General features: G+C 47.0%; 1 protein-coding gene across 3 annotated transcripts in view; it reads left to right on the top strand.

Annotated features, from left to right (window-relative positions):
- pde4ba (phosphodiesterase 4B, cAMP-specific a) overlaps nt 1-24,074 on the top strand; it is a 348,841-nt gene that overhangs the window by 266,500 nt on the left and 58,267 nt on the right. For all 3 annotated transcript variants that reach the window (XM_021604604.2, XM_036978613.1, XM_036978614.1), the window contains 3 exons: nt 4,704-4,740; nt 4,865-4,935; nt 10,188-10,237. In XM_021604604.2, coding sequence (XP_021460279.2) covers nt 4,704-4,740; nt 4,865-4,935; nt 10,188-10,237 — 158 coding nt within the window. The remainder of the gene's footprint in view (nt 1-4,703; nt 4,741-4,864; nt 4,936-10,187; nt 10,238-24,074) is intronic.

The following is a 24,074-nucleotide window of genomic DNA, read 5'->3' as shown; positions in this document are numbered from 1 at the left end:
CCATACCCTGTCCCCCGGTGCGAATATGGGGGCCTCACTACGGTGGTGGTCAGCGCTCAACTTCTGTCGCTTCTGGACGGCTCTCCAGGTCTCCTTTGAACGCTGCACCCAATCCTCCACCGATGGATCCTCGGTTTGACTCTGATGCCAATTACTCTCAGGATAGCCCAACACGCACTGAAACGGCAACAGGTCCGTGGAGGAGTGGCGAAGTGAATTCTGGGCCATCTCGGCCCATGGGACGAACCTCGCCCACTCTCCAGGCCGGTCCTGGCAATACGACCGCAGAAACCTGCTCACATCCTGGTTCACTCTTTCCACCTACCCATTACTCTCAGGGTGAAAACCAGAGGTCAGGCTGATCGAGACCCCCAGACACTCCATGAACGCCTTCCAAACCCTGGGAGTGAACTGGGGACCCCGATCAGAAACTATATCCTCAGGCACCCCCTAGTGCCGGAAGACGGAGGAAGATCGGTAAGAAAGTCCACAGACAGGTGTGACCAAGGCCGCTGTGGAACGGGGACGGGCTGTAACTTCCCTCTAGGCAGGTGTCTAGGAGCCTTACACTGAGCGCACACCAAACAGGAGGAAACATAAACCCTCACATCCTTAGCCAAGGTGGGCCACCAGTACTTCCCCCTAAGAGCCCGCACTGTCCTCTCGATCCCTGGATGACCAGAGGAGGGTAGCGTGTGGGCCCACCTGATCAATCCATCACGAACACCAAGTGGGACGTACCTCCGACCTGCTGGACACTGTGGTGGAGGAGGTTCTAACAAATGTCCGCGTCCACCTCCCATAACACCGGTGCCACCAGTCAAGAGGCCGGAAGTATGTGGGTGGGGTCGATGGGCCGCACCTCGGTATCATAGAGACGGGACAGTGCGTTGGTCTTCGCGTTACGGGAACCTGGTCTGTAAGAGATAGTGAAGCGAAATCTGGTTAAAAAAAACATTGCCCACCTTGCCTGGCGAGGATTCGGTCTCCTCGCCCCCCCGGATGTACTCCAGATTACAGTGGTCAGTCCAGATGAGAAAAGGATGTTTCGCCCCCTCAAGCCAATGTCTCCACACCTTCAGAGCTTTTTCCACAGCCAGCAACTCCCGATCAGCCACATCATAGTTTCGCTCCGCCGGACTGAGCTACCTCGAAAAGAAAGCGCAGGGACGAAGCTTCAGGGGTGTGCCCGAGCGCTGTAATAGCACGGCTCCAACACCAGCCTCGGACGCGTCCACCTCCACTATGAATGCCAAAGACGGGTCCGGATGCACCAATACGGGAGCATCGGTAAACAACGCCTTCAGACGACCAAAAGCTCTTTCCGCCTCCACCGACCACCGCAAATGCACCGGCATGCAGCAGTGGGAGCAGCCACCTGCCCAAAACTCTGGATAAACCTCCGGTAGTAATTGGCAAACCCTAAGAACCGCTGCACCTCTATTACCATGGTCGGAGTCAGCCAATTACGCACGGCCGAAATGCGGTCACACTCCATCACCACCCAAGATGTGGAAATGCGATACCCTAGGAAAGAAACGGCTTGTTTGGAGAACACACATTTCTCGGCCTTGACGTACAGGTCATGCTCCAACTGTCGCCCAAGTAACTTGTGCACAAGAGACACATGCGCGTGTGGCGGAATAGATCAGTATGTCATCAATGTAAACCAGTACACCCTGCCCGTGCAGATCCCTGAGAATCAAGTTATACGCGCTCCTAAGATCCAGTTTTGTGAAGAAGCGAGCTCCGTGGAATAACTCCACCACCGTGGAGATGAGAGGTAGTGGGTAACTGAATCCCACTGTGATGGAATTTAGACCTCTATAGTCAATGCACGGACACAGACCTCCCTCCTTCTTCTTCACAAAAAAGAAACTTGAGGAGACGGGTGATGTGGAGGGCCGAATGTACCTCTGTCCCAAAGATTCGGTGGCATATGTCTCCATAGCCACCCTCTCCTCCTGTGACAAGGGATACATGTGACTCCTGGGAAGTGCAGCGTTTACCTGGAGGTTTATCGCACAATCCCCTCGTCGATGTGTTGGTAATTGGGTCGCTCTCTTTTTACAAAGGGCGATAGCCAAATCGGCATATTCGGGGGGGATGCGCACGGTGGAGACTTGGTCTGGACTCTCCACCGTCGTTGCACCTATGGAAACTCCCACACACCTACCTGAGCACTCCTCTGACCACCCCTTAAGAGCCCCCTGTTTCCACGAAATGTTAGGATTGTGATAAGCCAACCAGAGAATTCCCAGCACCACTGCAAACGCAGGAGAATCAATGAGGAAGAGACTAATCCGCTCCTCATGACCCCCCTGCGTCACCATGTCCAGTGGAACCGTGGCCTCCCTGATCAGCCCTGACCCTAACGGTCGACTATCTAGGCTGTGCACGGGGAAGGGTTGGTCCATCTGAACCAAGGGAATCCCTAACTTAAGCACAAATCCGCGGTCCATAAAACTCCCCGCTGCGCCTGAATCGACTAGCGCCTTATGCTGGAAATGAGGGGAAAACTCAGGAAAGGAAATCAACACATACATATACAGAGGGCTCTGGGTGAGCCGGGTGCTGACTCACCTGAAGTGTTCGAGCCGTGCTCTGCCTGCCCTCTCGACTCCCAGACGAGCTCCTCCAGCACCGGTCAGCAGTGTGTCCTCTCCGACCACAACTGGTGCAGGAGGAGGCTCCTCCTCCGGTGGCCCTAGCAGCAGCACCCCCAAACTCCATGGGTGTCGGAGCAGGAGCGCTGGGAGGTGGAACGAACAGACCCTGATCGGGACAGCCGCGAGCTGATGGACATGTCTATTAGTTGGTTCAGAGTGAGAGTGGGGTCACGACAGGCTAGCTCTCTGCGGACGTCCTCCCGCAGGCTACACCTATAATGGTCCATCAGGGCCCTGTCATTCCACCCAGCGCGAAATCCTGTGCGCTCCTCGTCTCCTGCCTTAAGTGAAACAGCTGTTCACCCGCCCTTGCCCTCTGGTGGGTGATCGAACACCGCCCGAAAGCGGCGGGTGAACTCTGGGTAATGGTCCCTCGCCAAGTCCGGGCCCTCCCAGACCGTGTTGGCCCACTCCAGGGCTTTACCCGAAAGGCAGGAGACGAGGACGTTGACACTCTCCTCTCCCGAGGGAGTCGGGTGAACGGTCGCGAGGTAACGCTCCAGCTGGAGCAGGAATCCCTTACACCTGGCAGCCGTCCCATTGTAGTCCCTCGGGAGAGCGAGCCGAATCCTGCTGGGGCCAGATGCCGCCGGAGAAGGTGGTGGTGCAGGCTGGAGAGTGGCTGAAGATGAGGTAGGCTAGGCCGCTCTTTTCCCATCTCTCCATTCTCGCCAACACCTGATCCATCGCTGTCCCCAAACGGTGTAATACCGCTGAATGCTGTTGGACACGCTCCTCCATGGACGGGGTGGGTGCGTCCGCTCCTGCTGACTCCATGATTTCTGGTGAGGGATTCTGTCAGATCTCCCCAAGGAGATGTGGGTGTGGAGTCAGGCGCAAGAGAAACAAGTTCCAAAGAAAAGGGTGTTTTATTAAACTAGCTCAAAATAACAGGACACCGGACTACAACAGTAGCCACAAAACCCCACTCAGACACAGTCCAGGGAAAAAACACTTGTTAAAAATGAACTAAAGAAAATGCAACCCAAAACTAACTGACAGTCAAACAAAAACAAACCCGCACAAAAACCCAAAGTAAATGTCAAATTAAATACCCCCCTAATTAACCAAAATGAAACCAGGTGAAACACAAAACAGACATAACCAAAAGAAAAGGAAAAAGGCAGCTAGTAGACCATCGACAACGACCGCCGCCCGAACAGGGAGAGGAGCCACCTTCGGTGGAAGTCGTGACAATGGGACTCTGTCACGGTTGTGTGGAGAGACGGACCAAGGCGCAGCGTGCTCTGAATTCCACATCTTTATTTTTGTTAAACTTACAAAAACAAAAAGGAAACCAACAACGAACCGTAACATGAGAGGTACAACATGCACTGGTCAAAACAAGATCCCACAAAACACAGTGGGGAAGTGGCTGCCTAAATATGATCCCCAATCAGAGACAACGATAAACAGCTGCCTCTGATTGGGAACCATACCAGGCCAACATAGAAATAAAACACCTAGATAGGAACACCCCCCCCTAGTCACACCCCGACCTAACCAAAATAGAGAATAAAGTCTCTCTATGGTCAGGGCGTGACAGACTCCCATTCACTGCCGGTTGTGATACAGCCTGGAATTGGAACAGGGTCTGTAGTGACATCTCTTGCACTGAGATGCAGTGCCTTAGACCGCTGCGCCACACGAGAGTATGATGCAACTTTTAACGGAAGAACCACTGTAGGGCTAATTTGGTTGTGGTTTACGTACAGTAGGGGTCATTTGTCTGTGGGGTACGTAGAGGTCATTTGGCTGTTGGTCAGTCACAAGATTCCTGTTTGTCCTCAAAGGCTTAACTACAGGCACAGTTTAGGGAATTGGGACCTTCGTTACTCATGACTGACACATACTTTCAAAATGACTACCTCCCTGGATGTGGTTTAAAGATACGTTCTTTCCCCTGGTGTTGAAACAGTGGACTGATTGAGCCCATTAAACCTGACGTGTGTATGATACTGTTAACAGTCTTAGGAATGCTTTCTGAATGATGTTCAGGATGTGTTGTTGACATGTTTTTGTTTGTGTTTACAGACATGGTGATGACCTGATAGTAACGCCTTTTGCTCAGGTAAATATGATCCCAGCTCACCTGTCCTTAAACCCAGCCGCTAACACCCCGACATTCAGAACATCTGTGTCTTTCCATACTTGCTGGTGTAAGTAATGGCTAAACATGTTCTCTTTCTGTCCAGGTCCTCGCAAGCCTTCGAAGTGTAAGAAATAACTTCACAGTCCTGACCAATGTCCAATGTGCTTCAAACAAGTAAGTGTCCGGTGTTATTGTTTATCTGACTGATTAAGAACACTACCTAATGAATTATGCATAAATAAATATACAAATGAGTCTCATGTCTGCTGTGGCGGACAATACACAGCAGCTGTAAATGTGTTGTAGTTTGTATCTCAATCCACAAGAGGGCAGTTGCTACCTAGTCCACCCAGTCTCGGCCTTGTCTTATTGGAGCTTTTCTCTTTGCATTTAAACTTGTTCACTGTTCAACGCATCATCAAATGAAATCAAATTGTATTTGTCACATGCGCACCCTACAAATGGTATAGACTTTACTGTGAAATGCTTGACAAAGTGGGGTTGGAACTCGTAAGATGTTGCCCTTCTCAGTCGCCGCCATCCTCAGCCTGTAGAACACATGAACTCAGAACACTGTCTTATTATTCTAGGTTTCCACTCCAGATTCCTTCTGCTCCTTGTGTTTTTCTATCGAAGGGTAATGTTAACGCCAGGCGAGAGGTAGTGCACTGCACAGCAGGATGTTAAACACATGCTTTCTCTTTTTCCTTATGAAAACACTTTAACTACGTCAAGCTATTAGGACACTGTATGAACTATTTTTGAAGCAGGTTAGCTGTGGGGTGATGGGAGAAAAACAACCCCATTATCACAGACACAGATCATTCATATTTTTGTCAAATAAACAAAATACTAAATCTCATTTTAATTGGTGGAAGTACATTTATATGAGTAAATTCAACCTGATTTCAACTGCCATTTATCTAAATGATTATGTTGTGCTTGTTAAGTCATATTTTTGTTATAAGCCTGTCTGAAATGTCTAAAACATAATCCACACATTATAGGCAATGCATGAATCACATTCCTACAGTGGGGCAAAAAAGTATTTAGTCAGCCACCAATTATGCAAGTTCTCCCACTTAAAAAGATGAGAGAGGCCTGTAATTTTCATCATAGGTACACCTCAACTATGACAGACAAAATTAGAGAAAAAATCCAGAAAATCACATTGTAGGATTTTTAATGAATTTATTTGCAAATTATGGTGGAAAATAAGTATTTGGTCACCTACAAACAAGCAAGATTTCTGGCTCTCATAGACCTGTAACTTCTTCTTTAAGAGTCTCCTCTGTCCTCCACTCGTTACCTGTATTAATGTCACCTGTTTGAACTTGTTATCAGTATAAAAGACACCTGTCCACAACCTCAAACAGTTACACTCCAAACTCCACTATGGCCAAGACCAAAGAGCTGTCAAAGGACACCAGAAACAAAATTGTAGACCTGCACCGCACCAGGCTGGGAAGACTGAATCTGCAATAGGTAAGCAGCTTGGTTTGAAGAAATCAACTGTGGGAGCAATTATTAGGAAATGGAAGACATACAAGGCCACTGATAATCTCCCTAGATCTGGGGCTCCACGCAAGATCTCACCCCGTGGGGTCAAAATGATCACAAGAACGGTTTGCAAAAATCCCAGAACCTAGTGGACCTAGTGAATGACCTGCAGAGAGCTGGGACCAAAGTAATAAAGCCTACCATCAGTAACACACTACGCCGCCAGGGACTCAAATCCTGCAGTGCCAGACGTGTCCCCCTGCTTAAGCCAGTACATGTCCAGGCCCGTCTGAAGTTTGCTAGAGAGCATTTGGATGATCCAGAAGAAGATTGGGAGAATGTCATATGGTCAGATCAAACCAAAATATAACTTTTGGGTAAAAACTCAACTCGTCGTGTTTGGAGGACAAAGAATGCTGAGTTGAATCCAAAGAACACCATACCTACTGTGAAGCATGGGGGTGGAAACATCATGCTTTGGGGCTGTTTTTCTGCAAAGGGACCAGGACGACTGATCCGTGTAAAGGAAAGAATGAATTGGGCCATGTATCGTTAGATTTTGAGTGAAAACCTCCTTCCATCAGCAAGGGCATTGAAGATGAAACGTGGCTGGGTCATTCAGCATGACAATGATCCCAAACACACCGCCCGGGCAACGAAGGAGTGGCTTCGTAAGAAGCATTTCAAGGTCCTGGAGTGGCCTAGCCAGTCTCCAGATCTCAACCCCATAGAACATCTTTGGAGGGAGTTGAAAGTCCGTGTTGCCCAGAAACAGCCCCAAAACATCACTGCTCTAGAGGAGATCTGCATGGAGGAATGGGCCAAAATACCAGCAACAGTGTGTGAAAACCTTGTGAAGACTTACAGAAAACGTTTGACCTCTGTCATTGCCAACAAAGGGTATATAACAAAGTATTGAGATAAACTTTTGTTATTGACCAAATACTTATTTTCCACCATAATTTGCAAATAAATTCATTAAAAATCCTACAATGTGATTTTCTGGATTTCTAATTTTGTCTGTCATAGTTGAAGTGTACCTATGATGAAAATTGCAGGCCTCTCTCATCTTTTTAAGTGGGAGAACTTGCACAATTGGTGGCTGACTAAATACTTTTTTTGCCCCACTGTATATGCCTTACTATGAAGTGCAGAACATCCTCCTCTAGAATCAGACTGGGACTCAGACTGAGTCAGACTGTGATTCAGACTGTGATTCAGACTGTGATTCAAACTGGGACTCAGACTGGGACTCAGACTGGGACTCAGACTGGGACTCAGACTTGAACGCATAGCTTCTCCATTGAGTTGATATTGCAGACTAATATTACAAAACAGGAAACGTGTATTATGTATGCATTTGTATGTAGGGCATCGTTCCTCCTGCATTCAGATATCACCTGACGGAGTCTGTATTCTGCCTCTAGCATACTGGAATACAATCTCTGTTCATAAAAAGCTTGTGTTGAATAGCCTGCCATATTGAAAACCAAAGTCTCCCTGACCTACATTCAGCTCTCACACAAACACACATCATGAACGCACCCTCGCAGGAACACACACTGGGATTCGGCTCATTGTACTTTCAGACACACATACATGCATGCACACATGTCATGCATACATGTTTGAATGCTGGAATGAACACAAACACTCAGACACACATACTTGCATGCATGCATGCTTGCAGGCGCACACACACACTTGCGGACAAACACACTTTCATGCATGCACACACATGCACGGAGCGGCAGGTAGCCTAATGGTTAGAGTGTTGGGCCGGTAACCCATCAAATCCCGAGCTGGCATGGTAAAAATCTGTTATTCTGCCCCTGAACAAGGCAGTTAACCCAATGTGCCTAGGCCGTCATTGTAAATAAGAATTTGTTTTTAACTGACTTGCCTAGTTAAATAAAAATAAATGCACGCACGTAAACACACAGATCAGATCAGGCAGGTGTGCTTTGAGAGCAATTCCCCTTTTATTCTTCATTTATCTGCTGCCTTTCTTAATCTCTCTCTCTTTCCCGTCCTCTTCTCACTGTAATCCTCACGGACATGTTGGCCTCATTCTTATTCTCCTCTGTCTACCTCTCCTCTGTCTACCTCTTCTCTCTCTCCTCTCTGTCTCTCCTCTCCTCTGTCTCTCCTCTCTGTCTTTCCTCTCCTCTGTCTCTCCTCTGTCTCTCCTCTGTCTCTCCTCTCCTCTGTCTACCTCTACTCTCTCTCCTCTCTGTCTCTCCTCTCCTCTGTCTCTCCTCTCTGTCTTTCCTCTCCTCTGTCTACCTCTCCTCTGTCTCTCCTCTCCTCTGTCTACCTCTCCTCTGTCTACCTCTTCTCTCTCTCCTCTCTGTCTCTCCTCTCCTCTGTCTCTCCTCTGTCTCTCGTCTCTGTCTTTCCTCTCCTCTGTCTCTCCTCTCCTCTGTCTCTCCTCTGTCTCTCCTTTCTGTCTTTCCTCTCCTCTGTCTCTCCTCTGTCTCTCCTCTCCTCTGTCTCTCCTCTCTCTCCTCTCCTCTGTCTCTCCTCTCCTCTGTCTCTCCTCTCCTCTGTCTCTCCTCTCCTCTGTCTCTCTTCTCTGTCTCTCCTCTCCTCTGTCTCTCCTCTGTCTCTCCTCTCTGTCTTTCCTCTCCTCCGTCTCTCGTCTCTCTTCTCCTCTGTCTCTCCTCTCTGTCTCTCCTCTCCTCTGTCTCTCCTCTCCCCTGTCTCTCCTCTGTCTCTCCTCTGTCTCTCCTCTCTGTCTCTCCTCTCTGTCTCTCCTCTCGTCTGTCTTCCTCTTCTCTGTCTCTCCTCTCCTCTGTCTCTCCTCTCCTCTCTCTCCTCTATGTCTCTCCTCTCCTCTGTCTCTCCTCTCCTCTGTCTCTCCTCTGTCTCTCCTCTCCTCTGTCTCTCCTCTGTCTCTCCTCTCCTCTGTCTCTCCTCTCCTCTGTCTCTCCTCTCCTCTGTCTCTCTTCTCTGTCTCTCCTCTCCTCTGTCTCTCCTCTGTCTCTCCTCTCTGTCTTTCCTCTCCTCCGTCTCTCGTCTCTCTTCTCCTCTGTCTCTCCTCTCTGTCTCTCCTCTCCTCTGTCTCTCCTCTCCCCTGTCTCTCCTCTGTCTCTCCTCTGTCTCTCCTCTCTGTCTCTCCTCTCTGTCTCTCCTCTCGTCTGTCTTCCTCTTCTCTGTCTCTCCTCTCCTCTGTCTCTCCTCTCCTCTCTCTCCTCTATGTCTCTCCTCTCCTCTGTCTCTCCTCTCCTCTGTCTCTCCTCTCTGTCTCTCCTCTCTGTCTCCCCTCTCTATCTCCCCTCTCCTCTGTCTCTCCTCTCCTCTGTCTCTACTCTCCTCTCTCTCCTCTCTGTCTCTCTTCTCCTCTGTCTTCCTCTCCTCTGTCTCTCCTCTCCTCTGTCTCTCCTCTCCTCTGTTTCTCCTCTCTGTCTCTCTTCTCCTCTGTCTCTCCTCTCCCCTGTCTCTCCTCTCCTCTGTCTCTCCTCTCCTCTGTCTCTCCTCTCCTTTGTCTCTCTTCTTTGTCTCTCCTCTCTGTCTCCCCTCTCTTTCTCCCCTCTCCTCTGTCTCTCCTCTCTGTCTCTCCTCTCCTCTGTCTCTCCTCTCCTCTGTCTCTTCTCTCCTCTGTCTCTACTCTCTGTCTCCCCTCTCTGTCTCCCCTCTCCTCTGTCTCTCCTCTCTGTCTCTCCTCTCCTCTGTCTCCTCTCCTCTGTCTCTCCTCTCCTCTGTCTCTCCTCTCTGTCTCCCCTCTCTTTCTCCCCTCTCCTCTGTCTCTCCTCTCCTCTGTCTCTCCTCTCCTCTGTCTTTCATCTCTTCTGTCACTCCTCATTTAGAATGACTTAACCTATATAGTCTTACCAGATGTGGTTGGCCATATCAGAATGTTACGATGTGACGTAGGTCTATCAAAATGTATTTCATATCCATACTTATGTTCTCTGTTTCCTCAGGAGGTCCCCTGCGGCCACTCAGCCTCCCATCACAAGAGTCTGTCTGCCAGGTAAGACCACAATGCATCACTCTCTCCTGCAATGCACCTGGTGTCCCAAAGACAGGGATGTTAGTTTGTCTTTCCATATGTTTTCCTAAGCTTAAATCTTAAGATAATGTATCAATGTCAAGACCATTCTCTCGGTCTCTCTTCTCTTTCAATCTCTCCCTTCTGTGTCTCTCCTCCAATGTATGTCCCTCTCTCTTCTCTCTCAGTCTCACCCTTTTGTCTCTCTCCTCCTCTGTCTGTCCCTCTCTCTTCTCTCTCCTCCTCCGTCTGTCCCGCTCTCTTCCTTCTCCTCCTCCGTCTGTCCCTCTCTCTCTTCTCTTGCTATCTTGTCTACACTTGATCCCTGAGACCTCACCTACACCCACAACCCCTCCCTTACCCCACACCTCTCAACCTCCCACACCCCTCTCGTTTCTCCTCCCTCATCCCCTCCCTCAACTCCTACCTCAACTCATCCCTCTCCCCCTCTCATTTGCTCATACAGTATGTGTTGGCTGTCTTCCCTGGCTCTGTCATCAGTGTTAGTAACAACACCCCCCCAAGCCTGTTTTTAGTCTGACTGCTCTGATGGGGGAGTACCAGGAAACCTCTCACTTCTCACTGAAAACACATCATGTGAATCCTGCTCATTGTACTGTAATGGAGTAGAGACAATGATATGTGTGTGTGTGTGTGTGTGTGTGTGTGTGTGTGTGTGTGTGTGTGTGTGTGTGCGTGTGCGTGCGTGCGAGTGTGTGTGTGTGACTATTGGACCACTGGCTGGACAAAGCAACAGTAGCTTTGTGTGTGTTTGCTCCTTCAGCGGACTGGAGAAGAAATGGGATGCAGACAGACAAGGGGCCATTGTCTCTGTGCCCACATCTTATAAACACCTTGATAGAAACACTCATGTGTGCATGACTGGGAACTCCTGACTGTGTCCTTGAGCTTGTATGATAGTGTCAGGAGGGCAGGCTGCCATAACGAGAAGACTGTTTGTCACACACACACATACACACACACTCACAAACACACTCACACACCCTTGGCAAGACAAGACAGAGGATCTCTGAAAAATGTTGATTAAACATAGCAGGAGAAGTGTGGCTTTTCATTAATGGTTAGCATCATAATCCAAGATGGCGTAGCAGTCGGACGTTTGTTTGTCTTGTCCTGTGTAAATAGTAGTTTTCCTCGTATTTTTCGTATACATTTCATATATATTTGAACCTCACTTTCCATCTACGAACTGAATATACTTTCCTGCAACCCTTCTTACCCAATGTGGTACGGATCTGCTATTTTTTATACTTTGAACCCGGAACCCCCATCAGAAGCTAGCCAGCTAACTAGCTACTAGCTAGTAGTCAGTTATCCACTGCTAGAGGTCTTCACTTTTAGCTCAGACACCAGACAGTTTCAGCTCGGCCAATACCTGCCAGTCTGCACTGCGTGATATCAACCCAGAGCATATCGGACTGCTTTTTCTCTACCACATCACCGGATTCCTGCCGCAAGCTCTGGACTATTACACCGGATCATCGCAGCTAGCTAGCTGCAACCGAGTGGCTGCTGCTGGCTAATGCCTCTGTCCCGAAGCAAGCACCAGTTAGCCTTGAGCTAGCCTTGAACTAGGCCCATCTCCCGACTGGCCGAAGAGGTCTACCAGCTAATTCTTGGGCTACCTCTTTTGCCAATTGGCCTGGACCCTTTATTGCCGACACAGAGCCCAGCCATCCATCACGACTGGTCTGCAGACGTAATCGTCCAAGATGGTTTCAACAGGCTTTTCCATTCCAATTTCGCCGAAGACCCATCTGCTAGTCCCGGCAAGCTAGCTTTCTGAATCTCCATGTCTCCAGCTCGCCTAGCATAGTAGCGACTACCGAACGGCCCCGCCCAACATGCCTTAGATAGCTCTTTTGTCCCACCCCCCACACATGCGGAGGCCTCATCGTCACTCAATGCCTAGGTTTACCTCCACTGTACTCACATTCTACCATACCCTTGTCTGTACATTATGCCCTGAATCTATCCTACCACGCCCAGAAATCGGCTCCTTTTATTCTCTGTCCCCAACGCACTAGATGACCAGTTCTTATAGCCTTTAGCCGTACCCTCATCCTACTCCTCCTCTGTTCCTCTGGTGATGTAGAGGTTAACCCAGGCCCTGTAGCCCCCAGCACCACACCTATTCCCCAGGTGCTCTCATTTGTTGACTTCTGTAACAGTTTAAGCCTTGGTTTCATGCATGTTAACATCAGCTTGTTCTCAACTGGCCTACCTGGTTAAATAAAGGTGAAATAAAAATAATGAAGGAGAATGGGATTCTGTTGAGTCTGCTGCTACAGACACGGCCATAACACAGTAACAGGGACTCATTGTCATTCCTCTCACATTGTTAAGATATAGGTTTTTCCAAACAGTTTCAGTCATTGGACTTATAATACAAGGACTACAAGGACAGAGGAGTACACACACACACACACACACACTGTATTACAAGGGCAGATTGAAATAGAGAAGAGGAAGTGCGTGATGTGTTTGTGTGTCATTCATCTGTGTGTGTGTGTGTGTGTGTGTGTGTGTGTGTGTGTGTGTGTGTGTGTGTGTGTGTGTGTGTGTGTGTGTGTGTGTGTGTGTGTGTGTGTGTGTGTGTGTGTGTGTGCGTGCGTGCGTGTGTGTGTGTGTGTGTGTGTGTGTGTGTGTGTGTGTGCGTGTGTTTGTGTGTGTGTACCAATGCATGCGTTTATGTGCATCCGTATGAGTAGGCCTACAAGTGTATTTCTGTATGTGCACAGTGTGCACATGTTTTTGAGTATGGTCCTGTGCAAGTGTGTATCGGAGTGTGTGTGTGTGTGTGTGTGTGTGTGTGTGTGTGTGTGTGTGTGGGCAGGGAGCTGTTCCTGTGTGACAGTGCTCCGGGGCCCTGATTGACGTCAGCCCGCCTGCATGTGGCTTTTGTTGACTTCCTGTCAGCGCAGATGGACAGACCGCCACTTCCCCTTTCTGAAGAGGGAGTGCTCGTCAGGTGCATGAGTATGTGTGTGTGTGTGTGTGTGAGAAGAATGAGTGTGTTTCCCATAAGCAGACTAGGCTATGACGATCACTATGACCTATTGAGTTAGGTACTGTGAGGTTTCATGTGCTTTTCTATCAGTACTTTTAGTTCATAGTCTCCTCAGAGGAGGACATCACTAGCATGCTGGCAGCATCACAGGGTTCACTGAGTGCAGTGTTGAAGGGTTACGTGAAAAGGGTTAGGGCTGGTAATTGCCAGCGACCTGACGATGCAATATTGTCATGATACTTCGGTGCCGATATGATATGTATTGTGATTCTCACGATTGCGATTCGATACTGTGATTTTATTGCGTTCCGAACATATTACTCACCATATGTCTTCTGCAGAGGAACAAGAGAGTCATGAGAAAACAAGTTTTGATCAGTCATGGAAATAAAAGTGCTGAAAACAAATTGGCTCCCTATTTAAAAAGAAGATGGAGAACAAGCTATAAAGGAAAAATACTGGAGTTTTGGTGCAGGTACAGACAACTAGCACAAACATAATATTGCGATATTGTCCAAACAATACGATATATCATAAAAAAAATAATATCCTGACATGTAACTGTAAAGATTTTTTCCCCATCACTAAAATTGTGAATGAAGTAGATTTTAATGGGAGGTATTTTACCTTCATGGTTTCTCCTTGTGAATGATCAGGTAGAGCCACTCAACCAATCCTCCAATAATACACTTGTCCTCATTTGCTCAGTTTAGGTTAGGTTATATCTAAACACAAGGTTAGTTGATGAGACTTCCACATACTGTAGCTGAAGGCGTTGACAGTGTTGTTGGTTACCTACTGCATAGCTACTCTGAGTGATACCAGAGCCATTACACCACCCTCACTTCCATCTTACCATATTCCCATGCTCTGAGAGGTCACCTCCCCTCTTCCACCTGTATCCCCCCACCCCTCCTCCACACACAAACCCTGTCCCCTCTATGACAGTGTGTGATGTAAGGCTTGCCAGACCCTGTCTTTGTCTGTCACACTGGAGACAATGAGACAGAGGGAAAGAGTGATTTCCTGTCCCATCCTTCCTCCGTCTGCTCCCCCTCTCTTTTCGTCCAGCAGAGGGGAGGAAACGGAGGGCAGGAAGAGAGAAGCAGATTGATCCTGTTATTGGCTTGTTGTCCCTGTTGTAACGGAACACGCCGGACAGACGGACGGAACCCAGGAGGTGTTTTTGTGTGTGTGTGTGTGTGTGTGTGTGTGTGTGTGTGTGTGTGTGTGTGTGTGTGTGTGTGTGTGTGTGTGTGTGTGTGTGTGTGTGTGTGTGTGTGTGTGTTTGCTCCTTCAGCGGACTGGAGAAGAAATGGGATGCAGACAGACAAAGGACCATTGTCTCTGTTCCCACATCTTATAAACACCTTGATAGAAACACTCATGCACAGATTCAACACTGATAAACACTCACACACTGGTCTGTGGCCTGCACACTCACAGCTCACACAATGTCATGGCACGAGCTGCACTTAATGTTAGTGTCAGGCCTCAGCATAAAGCCTCAACATAGCCTATTCTGTTGTTGTGTATATTGTATAGTATGAAATGGAAATAACCAACACAGACTCCATAAGGTTATCAGGACATGATGTTCTTATCACATTGACAGTGACAGAGCCGATGTTGTCATGACTTCTCACCCTCACACTGAGTGGCACGTGCCATTTAGCGCTTACCGCAGCAGCAAGGCAGGCAGGTAATTGGAAAAACCTCAGTGCGGTTTTTCACAGTGGCCATGATGATGGACAGATACAGGAGAGAGATGGAGAAAGAGCGATAGAGGAGGAACAGGAAGAGATAAGAGGAGAGAGAGAACAGAGTTAGAGGAGAGAGAGAGAAGAGAGATAGAGGAGAGAAAGAAGAGAGATAGAGGAGAGATAGAGGAGAAACAGGAAGATATAAGAGAAGAGAGAGAACAGAGTTAGAGGAGAGAGAGAGAAGAGAGAGAGAGGAGAGCAAGAGAAGAGAGATAGAGGAGAGAAAGAAGACAGTTAGAGGAGAGGGAGAGAGGAGAGATAGAGGAGAGAGAGAGAGAGAAGAGAGAGAGAAGAGAGATATAGGAGAGAGAGAGAAGAGAGATAGATAATTAGAGGAGAGAGAGAAGAAAGAGAGTAGCAAGATAGAGGAGAGAGAGAAGAAAGAGAGAAGAGAGATAAATGAGAGAGAGAAGAAAGATAGAGAGAGATAAGAGAGATGGAGGAGAGAGAGGAGGGAGTTAGAGGAGAAAGATAGAGGAGTGAGAGAGAAGAGAGATAGAGAAGGGAGTTAGAGGAGAGAGATAAGAGAGATAGAGGAGAGAGAGGAGAGAGTTAGAGGAGAGAGAGAAGAAAGAGAGAAGAGAGATAAGAGAAGAGAGAGGATAAGAGAGATAGAGGAGAGAGTTAGAGGAGTGAGAGAGAAGAAAGAGAGGAGAGAAAGAGGAGAGAGAGAGAAGAGAGAGAGGAAAGAGATAGAGGAGATTGAGAGGAGAGAGATCGTCACTGGTGACAATCAGAACAGATTGGGGGGGTCCGCCCGCTTCACGGATTCTTGTGTATTTCACAACCTGATCTCATAGTTTCACTTCAGAATTTGACCCATTAATTCTGCGTGGTTACAGGGTTAATTCCGCATGGTTACAGGGTTAAAACCGAAATTACTCAAAGGGTTAAGTTTAGGTATTCATTCCGAGTTGTTAAGGTTAGGGGCTATGGTTTGGGGAAGGTAACAAAATAATAACATTAAGTATCATCAAGGACTCTCCCTGCTTGCTAGAGAACTGTGAACTGCCTTGGCTGAGTGGTCTAAGCAGCACACTCTGGCTCTGAGCCTCGTGAGTTTGTTTATTTTGAGATTTTTCTTTTGACCAGCCTGGTATTTAACACCACAGGAATGTTGCTGTTGTGTTGTTGTGATGGTCAGACATGACGAAGGCATCAGTGCTCTGTCATAGTTCTAGAGTCGTAGAGGACATGTTTTCCCTCTGCGTTGACTGTACTATGTTGAGCAGGCTTCCTGATAGGTCGACCCAGCGATGAAATTGCCTCCGACAGGAACCACAGGGTGGGAAAAAGCCTGTGTGAGTGTGTGTGTGCGCGTGTATGTGTGTGTGTGTGCGCGTGTATGTGTGTGTGCACGTGTGTGTGAACAGGCCTGTGAACCTACAGGCTTCATTCAAACACTGTGTGTTTGGCTATTCAGCTCAATAGAAAGATGTTAACAGTCTGGCTTTTAGGTGAAAGTCCCATTGTAAAGTCCATTGTTAGACTATTTATCTATGAGGAATGACTCTAGCATGACATTTTCCCAATGAGAGGCCCTACGTGCTATTTCAAACCTAAGCTCAGGAGTAGTGTTTGCTTTGGCATGCGGTAAAAGCCTAGTCTACGTATGGCTAAAGTGATGTAGGATCTTAATTTGATCACCCTGTTGTATTTGAGGTTTTTATAGGCTTCTGAAGTTTGTCATTTCCACTTTGAAATTTCACCAAAAATGTATCAGCCACTACAAAAATGTCCATTCATTATAATCCACATACTGTAATAATTCACATGTCCTGTTGCTGGAGGATTATTTTCCTGCTGTAGCAAACTGGCTCAAATTAAGATTCTACATACAGTATGTAGGAGTGTTATGCAATAGGGCATAGAGTTAGACACATGGACAGGCATGCACGCACGCATACATCGTAGATTACAAGTCTGTTCCCAGGATAAGACATTCATTTGTCCATTAGAGAGAGCCAGAGACTCTCTTGAACATGCTTGATGACTTTGCCAGGCGTGCCAAGTTCTGCCAACCCTTAAAGAACAAAGTGGTCTTTCTCAGATCCAGATTCCCCAACACTTTCACAGGCACACAAACAGGAACACTTAGGAACACTCACATTCTTCTAATAGCTGTCATTGAATGAAGTGAAGTCTGGAGCTAAGGTAAGCTCTGTAGTAAAACAGGAGAGAGGTAAAGATAAAGACAGCCCCTGATACATTTGGTAGTCCCCTATCGAGGCTCCTCTTTCTCTAAGACCATCCCCAGATGACCCTTAGAGCACCAGTCACATATCTGGTGTTTCAGTCTTAAAGCTCCAGGAAATCACTGAATCATCTTGGAATAACGGCTTAATGTGGTTTACTTTAAATCCTATGTGTTGAGTCTTGACTTAACCAGTTAAACACGGCACGCAGTAGATCTAAGGCATAAGAATGTGTTGTCCTATCGTCGTCATTTTGTAATATTCCGAACCGTCTGTTTGTGTTCAAGGCCCTTTATATCTTACGGTGGAAGAAGTACCTTTCTCTGAATTCAATAAAGTTTGGACTCTTTTTAAATAACACTTCATATGGCTGTTTTCTTTTGGATTTGTTCTGAGGTGGTGCTGTGTGTGTGTGTGTGTGTGTGATTGTTCCCTGTTCTGTAGCTGTGCCAGTGTTCCTATAATACATGCCCAGGATGTAATGACCTGATCCCCGACCAGACAGGGAATAAAGAGTTACTCGTCATCAGGCAGTTTATGACTGTTTCTTATTACGCCCATCCTGGACTGACCCTGCTGCTAATACAGTGTTGGTATGCAGGAATGCAACAGAGGTCACTGAGGGAAGAGAGAGAAAGGAAGGACTAATGAGAGGGCTTACGCTGCTTTTAGTCAAGCGAAACGCGTCAGCGATGGTCCAGGGCTGCATACAGAGCCCTCCGCACACTGTAGGCTGCAACCTGCAACCTGCAACCTGTTTTTAGGCTGGAAACAGCTGTGAAGCGAGTTAGAGCCTTTTCACTGTAGGCTGCAACCTGTTTCCCTGTCTTTGGGCTGGAAACAGCTGTGAAGCGAGTTAGAGCCTTTTCACTGTAGGCTGCAACCTGTTTCCCTGTCTTTGGGCTGGAAACAGCTGTGAAGCGAGTTAGAGCCTTTTCACTGTAGGCTGCAACCTGTTTCCCTGTCTTTGGGCTGGAAACAGCTGTGAAGCGAGTTAGAGCCTTTTCACTGTAGGCTGCAACCTGTTTCCCTGTCTTTGGGCTGGAAACAGCTGTGAAGCGAGTTAGAGCCTTTTCACTGTAGGCTGCAACCTGTTTCCCTGTCTTTGGGCTGGAAACAGCTGTGAAGCGAGTTAGAGCCTTTTCACTGTAGGCTGCAACCTGTTTCCCTGTCTTTGGGCTGGAAACAGCTGTGAAGCGAGTTAGAGCCTTTTCACTGTAGGCTGCAACCTGTTTCCCTGTCTTTGGGCTGGAAACAGCTGTGAAGCGAGTTAGAGCCTTTTCACTGTAGGCTGCAACCTGTTTCCCTGTCTTTGGGCTGGAAACAGCTGTGAAGCGAGTTAGAGCCTTTTCACTGTAGGCTGCAACCTGTTTCCCTGTCTTTGGGCTGGAAACAGCTGTGAAGCGAGTTAGAGCCTTTTCACTGTAGGCTGCAACCTGTTTCCCTGTCTTTGGGCTGGAAACAGCTGTGAAGCGAGTTAGAGCCTTTTCACTGTAGGCTGCAACCTGTTTCCCTGTCTTTGGGCTGGAAACAGCTGTGAAGCGAGTTAGAGCCTTTTCACTGTAGGCTGCAACCTGTTTCCCTGTCTTTGGACTGGAAACAGCTGTGAAGCGAGTTGAAGCCTATTTAGTGTTTGTGTTTTTCGAGTCTGTTCCTCAAGAATGTGAAACAATGTTGTGTCTGTTTTTCATGAAATCATAAATGGCTGTTTTTTTCTTTTTGTTTCTTTGTTTCTTCTAGGCTATTGAATATGTATTTAATTTATTTATACATGTGTTAGTAGGCCAGTACAATTTCAAGTAATCCACCCAACCCTGTTTTATTCTGTCTACAAGGAAGGCAGTGAATGAAGTGCATGCTTCCTGTGACTTCCTGAGCATGCAGCTCAGATAATTGTTTTATAGACAAATACAGTGCATTCAGAAAGTACATTCCACATTTCCCCATAATGACAAAGCAAAAACAGGTAAAATGTTTTATTTGAAAATGTGTTTTAAAAAAACAAAAAAAAACGTATTTACATAAGTATTCAGACCCTTTGCTATGAGACTTGAAATTGATCTCAGGTGCATCCTGTTTCCATTGATCATCCTTGAGAGTTTCTACAACTTGATTGGAGTCCACCTGTGGTAAATTCAATTGATTGTACATGATTTAGAAAGGCACACACCTGTATATATCAGGTCCCATAGTTGACAGTGCATGTCAGAGCAAAAACCAAGCCATGAGGTCGAAGGAATTGTCCGTAGAGTTCCGAGACAGGATTGTCTCGAGGCACAGATCTGGGGAAGGGTACCAAAAACGTTCTACAGCATTGAAGGTCCCCAATAACACAATGGACTCCATCATTCTGAAATAGAAGAAGTTTGGAACCACCAAGACTCTTCCTACAGTTGGCCACCTAGCCAAACTGAGCAATCGGCGGAGAAGGGCCTTGATCAGGGAGGTGACCAAGAAACTGATGGTCACTCTGACAGAGCTCCAGAGTTCTTCTGTGGAGATGGGAGAACCTTTCAGAAGGACAACCATCTCTGCAGCACTCCATCAATCAGGTCTTTATGGTAGAGTGGCCAGGCGGAAGCCACTCCTCAGTAAAAGGCACATGACAGCACTCCTGGAGTTTGCCAAAAGGCACCTAAAGACTCTCAGACCATGAGAAACAAGATTCTGTGGTCTGATGAAACCAAGATTGAAATCTTTGACCCGAATGCCAAGTGTCACGTCTGGAGGAAACCTGGCACCATCCCTATGCTGAAGCATGGTGGTGGCAGAATCATGCTGTGGGGATGTTTTTCAGCAGCAGTGGACTGGGAGACCAGTCAGGATCAAGGGAAAGAAGAACAGAGCGAAGAAGAGAGAGATCCTTGATGAAAACCTACTCCAGAGCACTCAGGACCTCAGACTGGGGTGAAGGTTCACCTTCTAACAGGACAATGACCATAAGCACACAGCCAAGACAACCCAAAAGTGGCTTCGGGGCAAGTGTGTCCTTGAGTGGTCCAGCCAGAACCCGGACTTGAACCCGATCGAACATCTCTGGAGAGACGTGAAAATAGCTGTGCAGCAACGCTCCCCATCCAACCTAACAGCGCTTGAGAGGATCTGCAGAGAAGAATGGGAGAAACTCCCCAAATACAGTTGTGCCAAGCTTGTAGTATCATACCCAAGAAGATCCGAGGCTGTAATCGCTGCCAAAAGTGCTTCAACAAAGTACTGAGTAAAGGGTCTGAATACTTATGTAAATGTGATATTTCAGGTTTTTATTTTTAGTTAACATTTCTTAAAACCTGTTTTTGCTTTGTCATTATAGAGTATTGTGTGTAGATTGATGAGGGGAAAACACGATCAATTTTATAATAAGGCTGTTACGTAACAAAATGTGGGGGAAAAGTCAAGGGGTCTGAATACTTTCTAAATGCACTGTATGTGTTTAAACAGCCAGCCCTTCTTGTCCACACATAGCAATGTGACTTTATTTACCCGTCATAGTGACCGGCTCCTATATTTGACAGGCCTAGTTGGAGGTGAGGAGAAGCCACGGGTACGGGTGATAATACACCCCGCCCTGGGTGCACCTGTCTGGGGTTTCTCACTGACACAGAGGTGGCCATTTGCCATTGACTGAGACATGGTTCCCCTCATGACCACAGCTATACATATTCAGGAATACACACACACTCATACACATAGAAACAGTGGTGGAAAAAGTACCCTATTGTAATACTTGAGTAAAAGTATAGATAGATACCTTAATAGAAAGTTACTAAAGTAAAAGTGAAAGTTCCCCACTAAAATACTACTTGAGTAAAAGTCTAAAAGTATTTGGTTCTAAATATACTTAAGTATCAAAAGTAAATGTAATTGATAAAATATCATTTCAAATTCCTTATATTAGTCTAAGCAGACGGCACTATTGTCTTGTTTTTAAAATTGACTGAGAGCCAATGGGCACACGACAACACTCAGACATAATTTACAAAGGATGCAATAGTGTTTAGTGAGTCCGACAGACCAGAGGCAGTAGGAATGATCACGATCCTGCTAAGTTGGTAAATTAAAAAATGTTCCTGTCCTTCTAAGCATTCAAAATGTAACTAGTACTTTGGGTTGTCAGGGAAAATGTATGGAGTAAAAAGTACAATAATTTCTTTAGGAATGTAGTGAAGTAAAAGTACCCTAAAAAATGACTTAAGAAGGACTTTGAAGTATTTTTACTTAAGTACTTTACATCACTGGTAAAAAGTACACTATTCTCTTTAGGAATGTAGTGAAGTAAAAGTACCCTAAAAAATTACTTAAGTAGGACTTTGAAGTATTTTTACTTAAGTACTTTACATCACTGGTAAAAAGTACACTATTATCTTTAAGAATGTAGTGAAGTAAAAGTAAAAGTTGTCAAAAATATAAATAGTAAAGTACAGATACCCCAAAAAACTACTTAAGTAGTACTGTAAAGTATTTCTACTTAAGTACTTTACGCCACTGCATACAAGCACACACAAGCACAGCTGACTGATCTTGAGCATCCTTCCTTTGCCCTCACACACTCATAATTAAGAAGTGATGACAGTATCAGACATCTGCCCTTCTCATGGTATCCTTGTTGGCATCAGCAGTGGGTCCTATGGCACGTCTAGCCTGTCTGAATGCCACAGCTATCTCTAACACAGCACGTCTGCTAAATAGAATACCAGCACGCCATGCACCGCTGCCCGTTGCCAGTGCGATTATTATTCCTGCTGTCCACTGGTGATCACACCCAGTGTGTTTTCCATTAAGGACAAATACACTTAAGTATGCCGTATTGTGAAAAATGCTTGGTACTCCTGCCCCAGGTGACTGCGTGTTGGGAAACAGCCGGTCTGTATCTTCGGCCCACTTTCTTCCAGCCCTGTATTTCTGTCCTCTGTGTTTAATATTACCTACTGTCAGTCAGTCTTTACTGCTTCCCACTCACAGGCCACTGAAGGAGCAGGTAACTAGGCAGAGTTCTCTGGTAGCCAGGCAGAGTTCTCTGGTAGCCAGGCAGAGTTCTCTGGTAGCCAGGCAGAGTTCTCTGGTAGCCAGGCATAGTTATCTGGTAACCAGGCAGAGTTCTCTGGTAACCAGGCATAGTTCTCTGGTAGCCAGGCAGAGTTTTCTGGTAACCAGGCATAGTTCTCTGGTAGCCAGGCAGAGTTTTCTGGTAACCAGGCATAGTTCTCTGGTAGCCAGGCAGAGTTTTCTGGTAGCCAGGCATAGTTCTCTGGTAGCCAGGCAGAGTTTTCTGGTAGCCAGGCATAGTTCTCTGGTAGCCAGGCAGAGTCTTCTGGTAGCCAGGCATAGTTCTCTGGTAACCAGGCATAGTTCTCTGGTAGCCAGGCAGAGTTTTCTGGTAGCCAGGCAGAGTTTTCTGGTAGCCAGGCAGAGTTTTCTGGTAGCCAGGCATAGCTCTCTGGTAGCCAGGCAGAGTTTTCTGGTAGCCAGGCATAGTTCTCTGGTAACCAGGCATAGTGGAGCAAAAGTGAAACCCTAGAGAGACTCAGTGTTTATGATGGCTGACTGATTTAGGCTTCTAGTCTAGCTGATGGGAAGAGGGGAGCGAGGTCAGGCTGTTCTCTGGTAGCCAGACATGGTGGAGCCAGGTCAGGCTGCTCCCTGTTCTCTGGTAGCCAGGCATGGTGGAGCCAGGTCAGACTGCTCCCTGTTCTCTGGTAGCCAAGCATGGTGGAGCCAGGTCAGACTGCTCCCTGTTCTCTGGTAGCCAGGCATGGTGGAGCCAGGTCAGGCTGCTCCCTGTTCTCTGGTAGCCAGGCATGGTGGAGCCAGGTCAGACTGCTCCCTGTTCTCTGGTAGCCAGGCATGGTGGAGCCAGGTCAGACTGCTCCCTGTTCTCTGGTAGCCAGGCATGGTGGAGCCAGGTCAGGCTGCTCCCTGTTCTTGATTAATACATTTTTTCATTGTCAGTACAGTCACATTTCCCCAGAACCAGAGTTCCTGAAGTTGGATAAACACAGCATGGAATTGCCTTGAGTGGTTCCAGAGAAGTGAAGGGTGAAAAAGCAGACATGTGATGTGATCACTGGGTGGTGTGTTCATGTGGCCCCCTGTGGCCCTGGGTCTGTTGCAGGGTCTCGTGGGCAGAGCCAAACAAGGCTTCACTAGAAAGGAGCCATGTCTGGCTGGAGGCTAGCACAGGGCTGGAGGCTGCTAGTAATGGTTTCTCTGATGGATTAGTTGTTATTATTCTGTAATATCCACTGCATGAACTTAGGATCAACTTCTCAACTTTTTGGTGTGTGTGTGCGTGCGTGCGTGTGTGTGTGTAAGTGTGTGTGTAAGTGTGCGCGTACAGTTGAAGTTGAAGTTTACATACACTTAGGTTGGAGTCATTAAAACTTGTTTCTCACCCACTCCACAGATTTCTTGTTAACAAATGTATTTGGCTAAGGTGTATGTAAACTTCCGTCTTCAACTGTGTGTGTGTGTGTGTGTGTGTGTGTGTGTGTGTGTGTGTGTGTGTGTGTGTGTGTGTGTGTGTCCTGGGGGGGATGATTATGTTAAAAAACCCTCCAGGCCACTCTTGGACATCTAAAACTAGATAGAAAATGTTTAAAAATTATAATAAACTTTTACGTTTTCAAATAATAGAAAAAATGTTGGCCCGCAAATTGCTTTTGACGAACAAATCAGTCAGGGGAAAAAAACTGTACAGCCCTCTGCTGAATTTTTAAATCCCAAAATGATTGCCCACCACAGCTCTATCCTCTCTGTTAGGGGTGTCACTGGAATTTCATCATTCCTATTAATTATACATTCATTAAATCACTCAGTGTCACGGGCGTCCTCCT

The sequence above is a fragment of the Oncorhynchus mykiss genome, chromosome 5, assembly GCF_013265735.2.
Source record: "Oncorhynchus mykiss isolate Arlee chromosome 5, USDA_OmykA_1.1, whole genome shotgun sequence".
In the NCBI taxonomy this organism is placed as follows: domain Eukaryota; kingdom Metazoa; phylum Chordata; class Actinopteri; order Salmoniformes; family Salmonidae; genus Oncorhynchus; species Oncorhynchus mykiss.
Note: the sequence above shows the minus strand (reverse complement) of the source record. Positions and strands in the feature narration are given on the sequence as shown.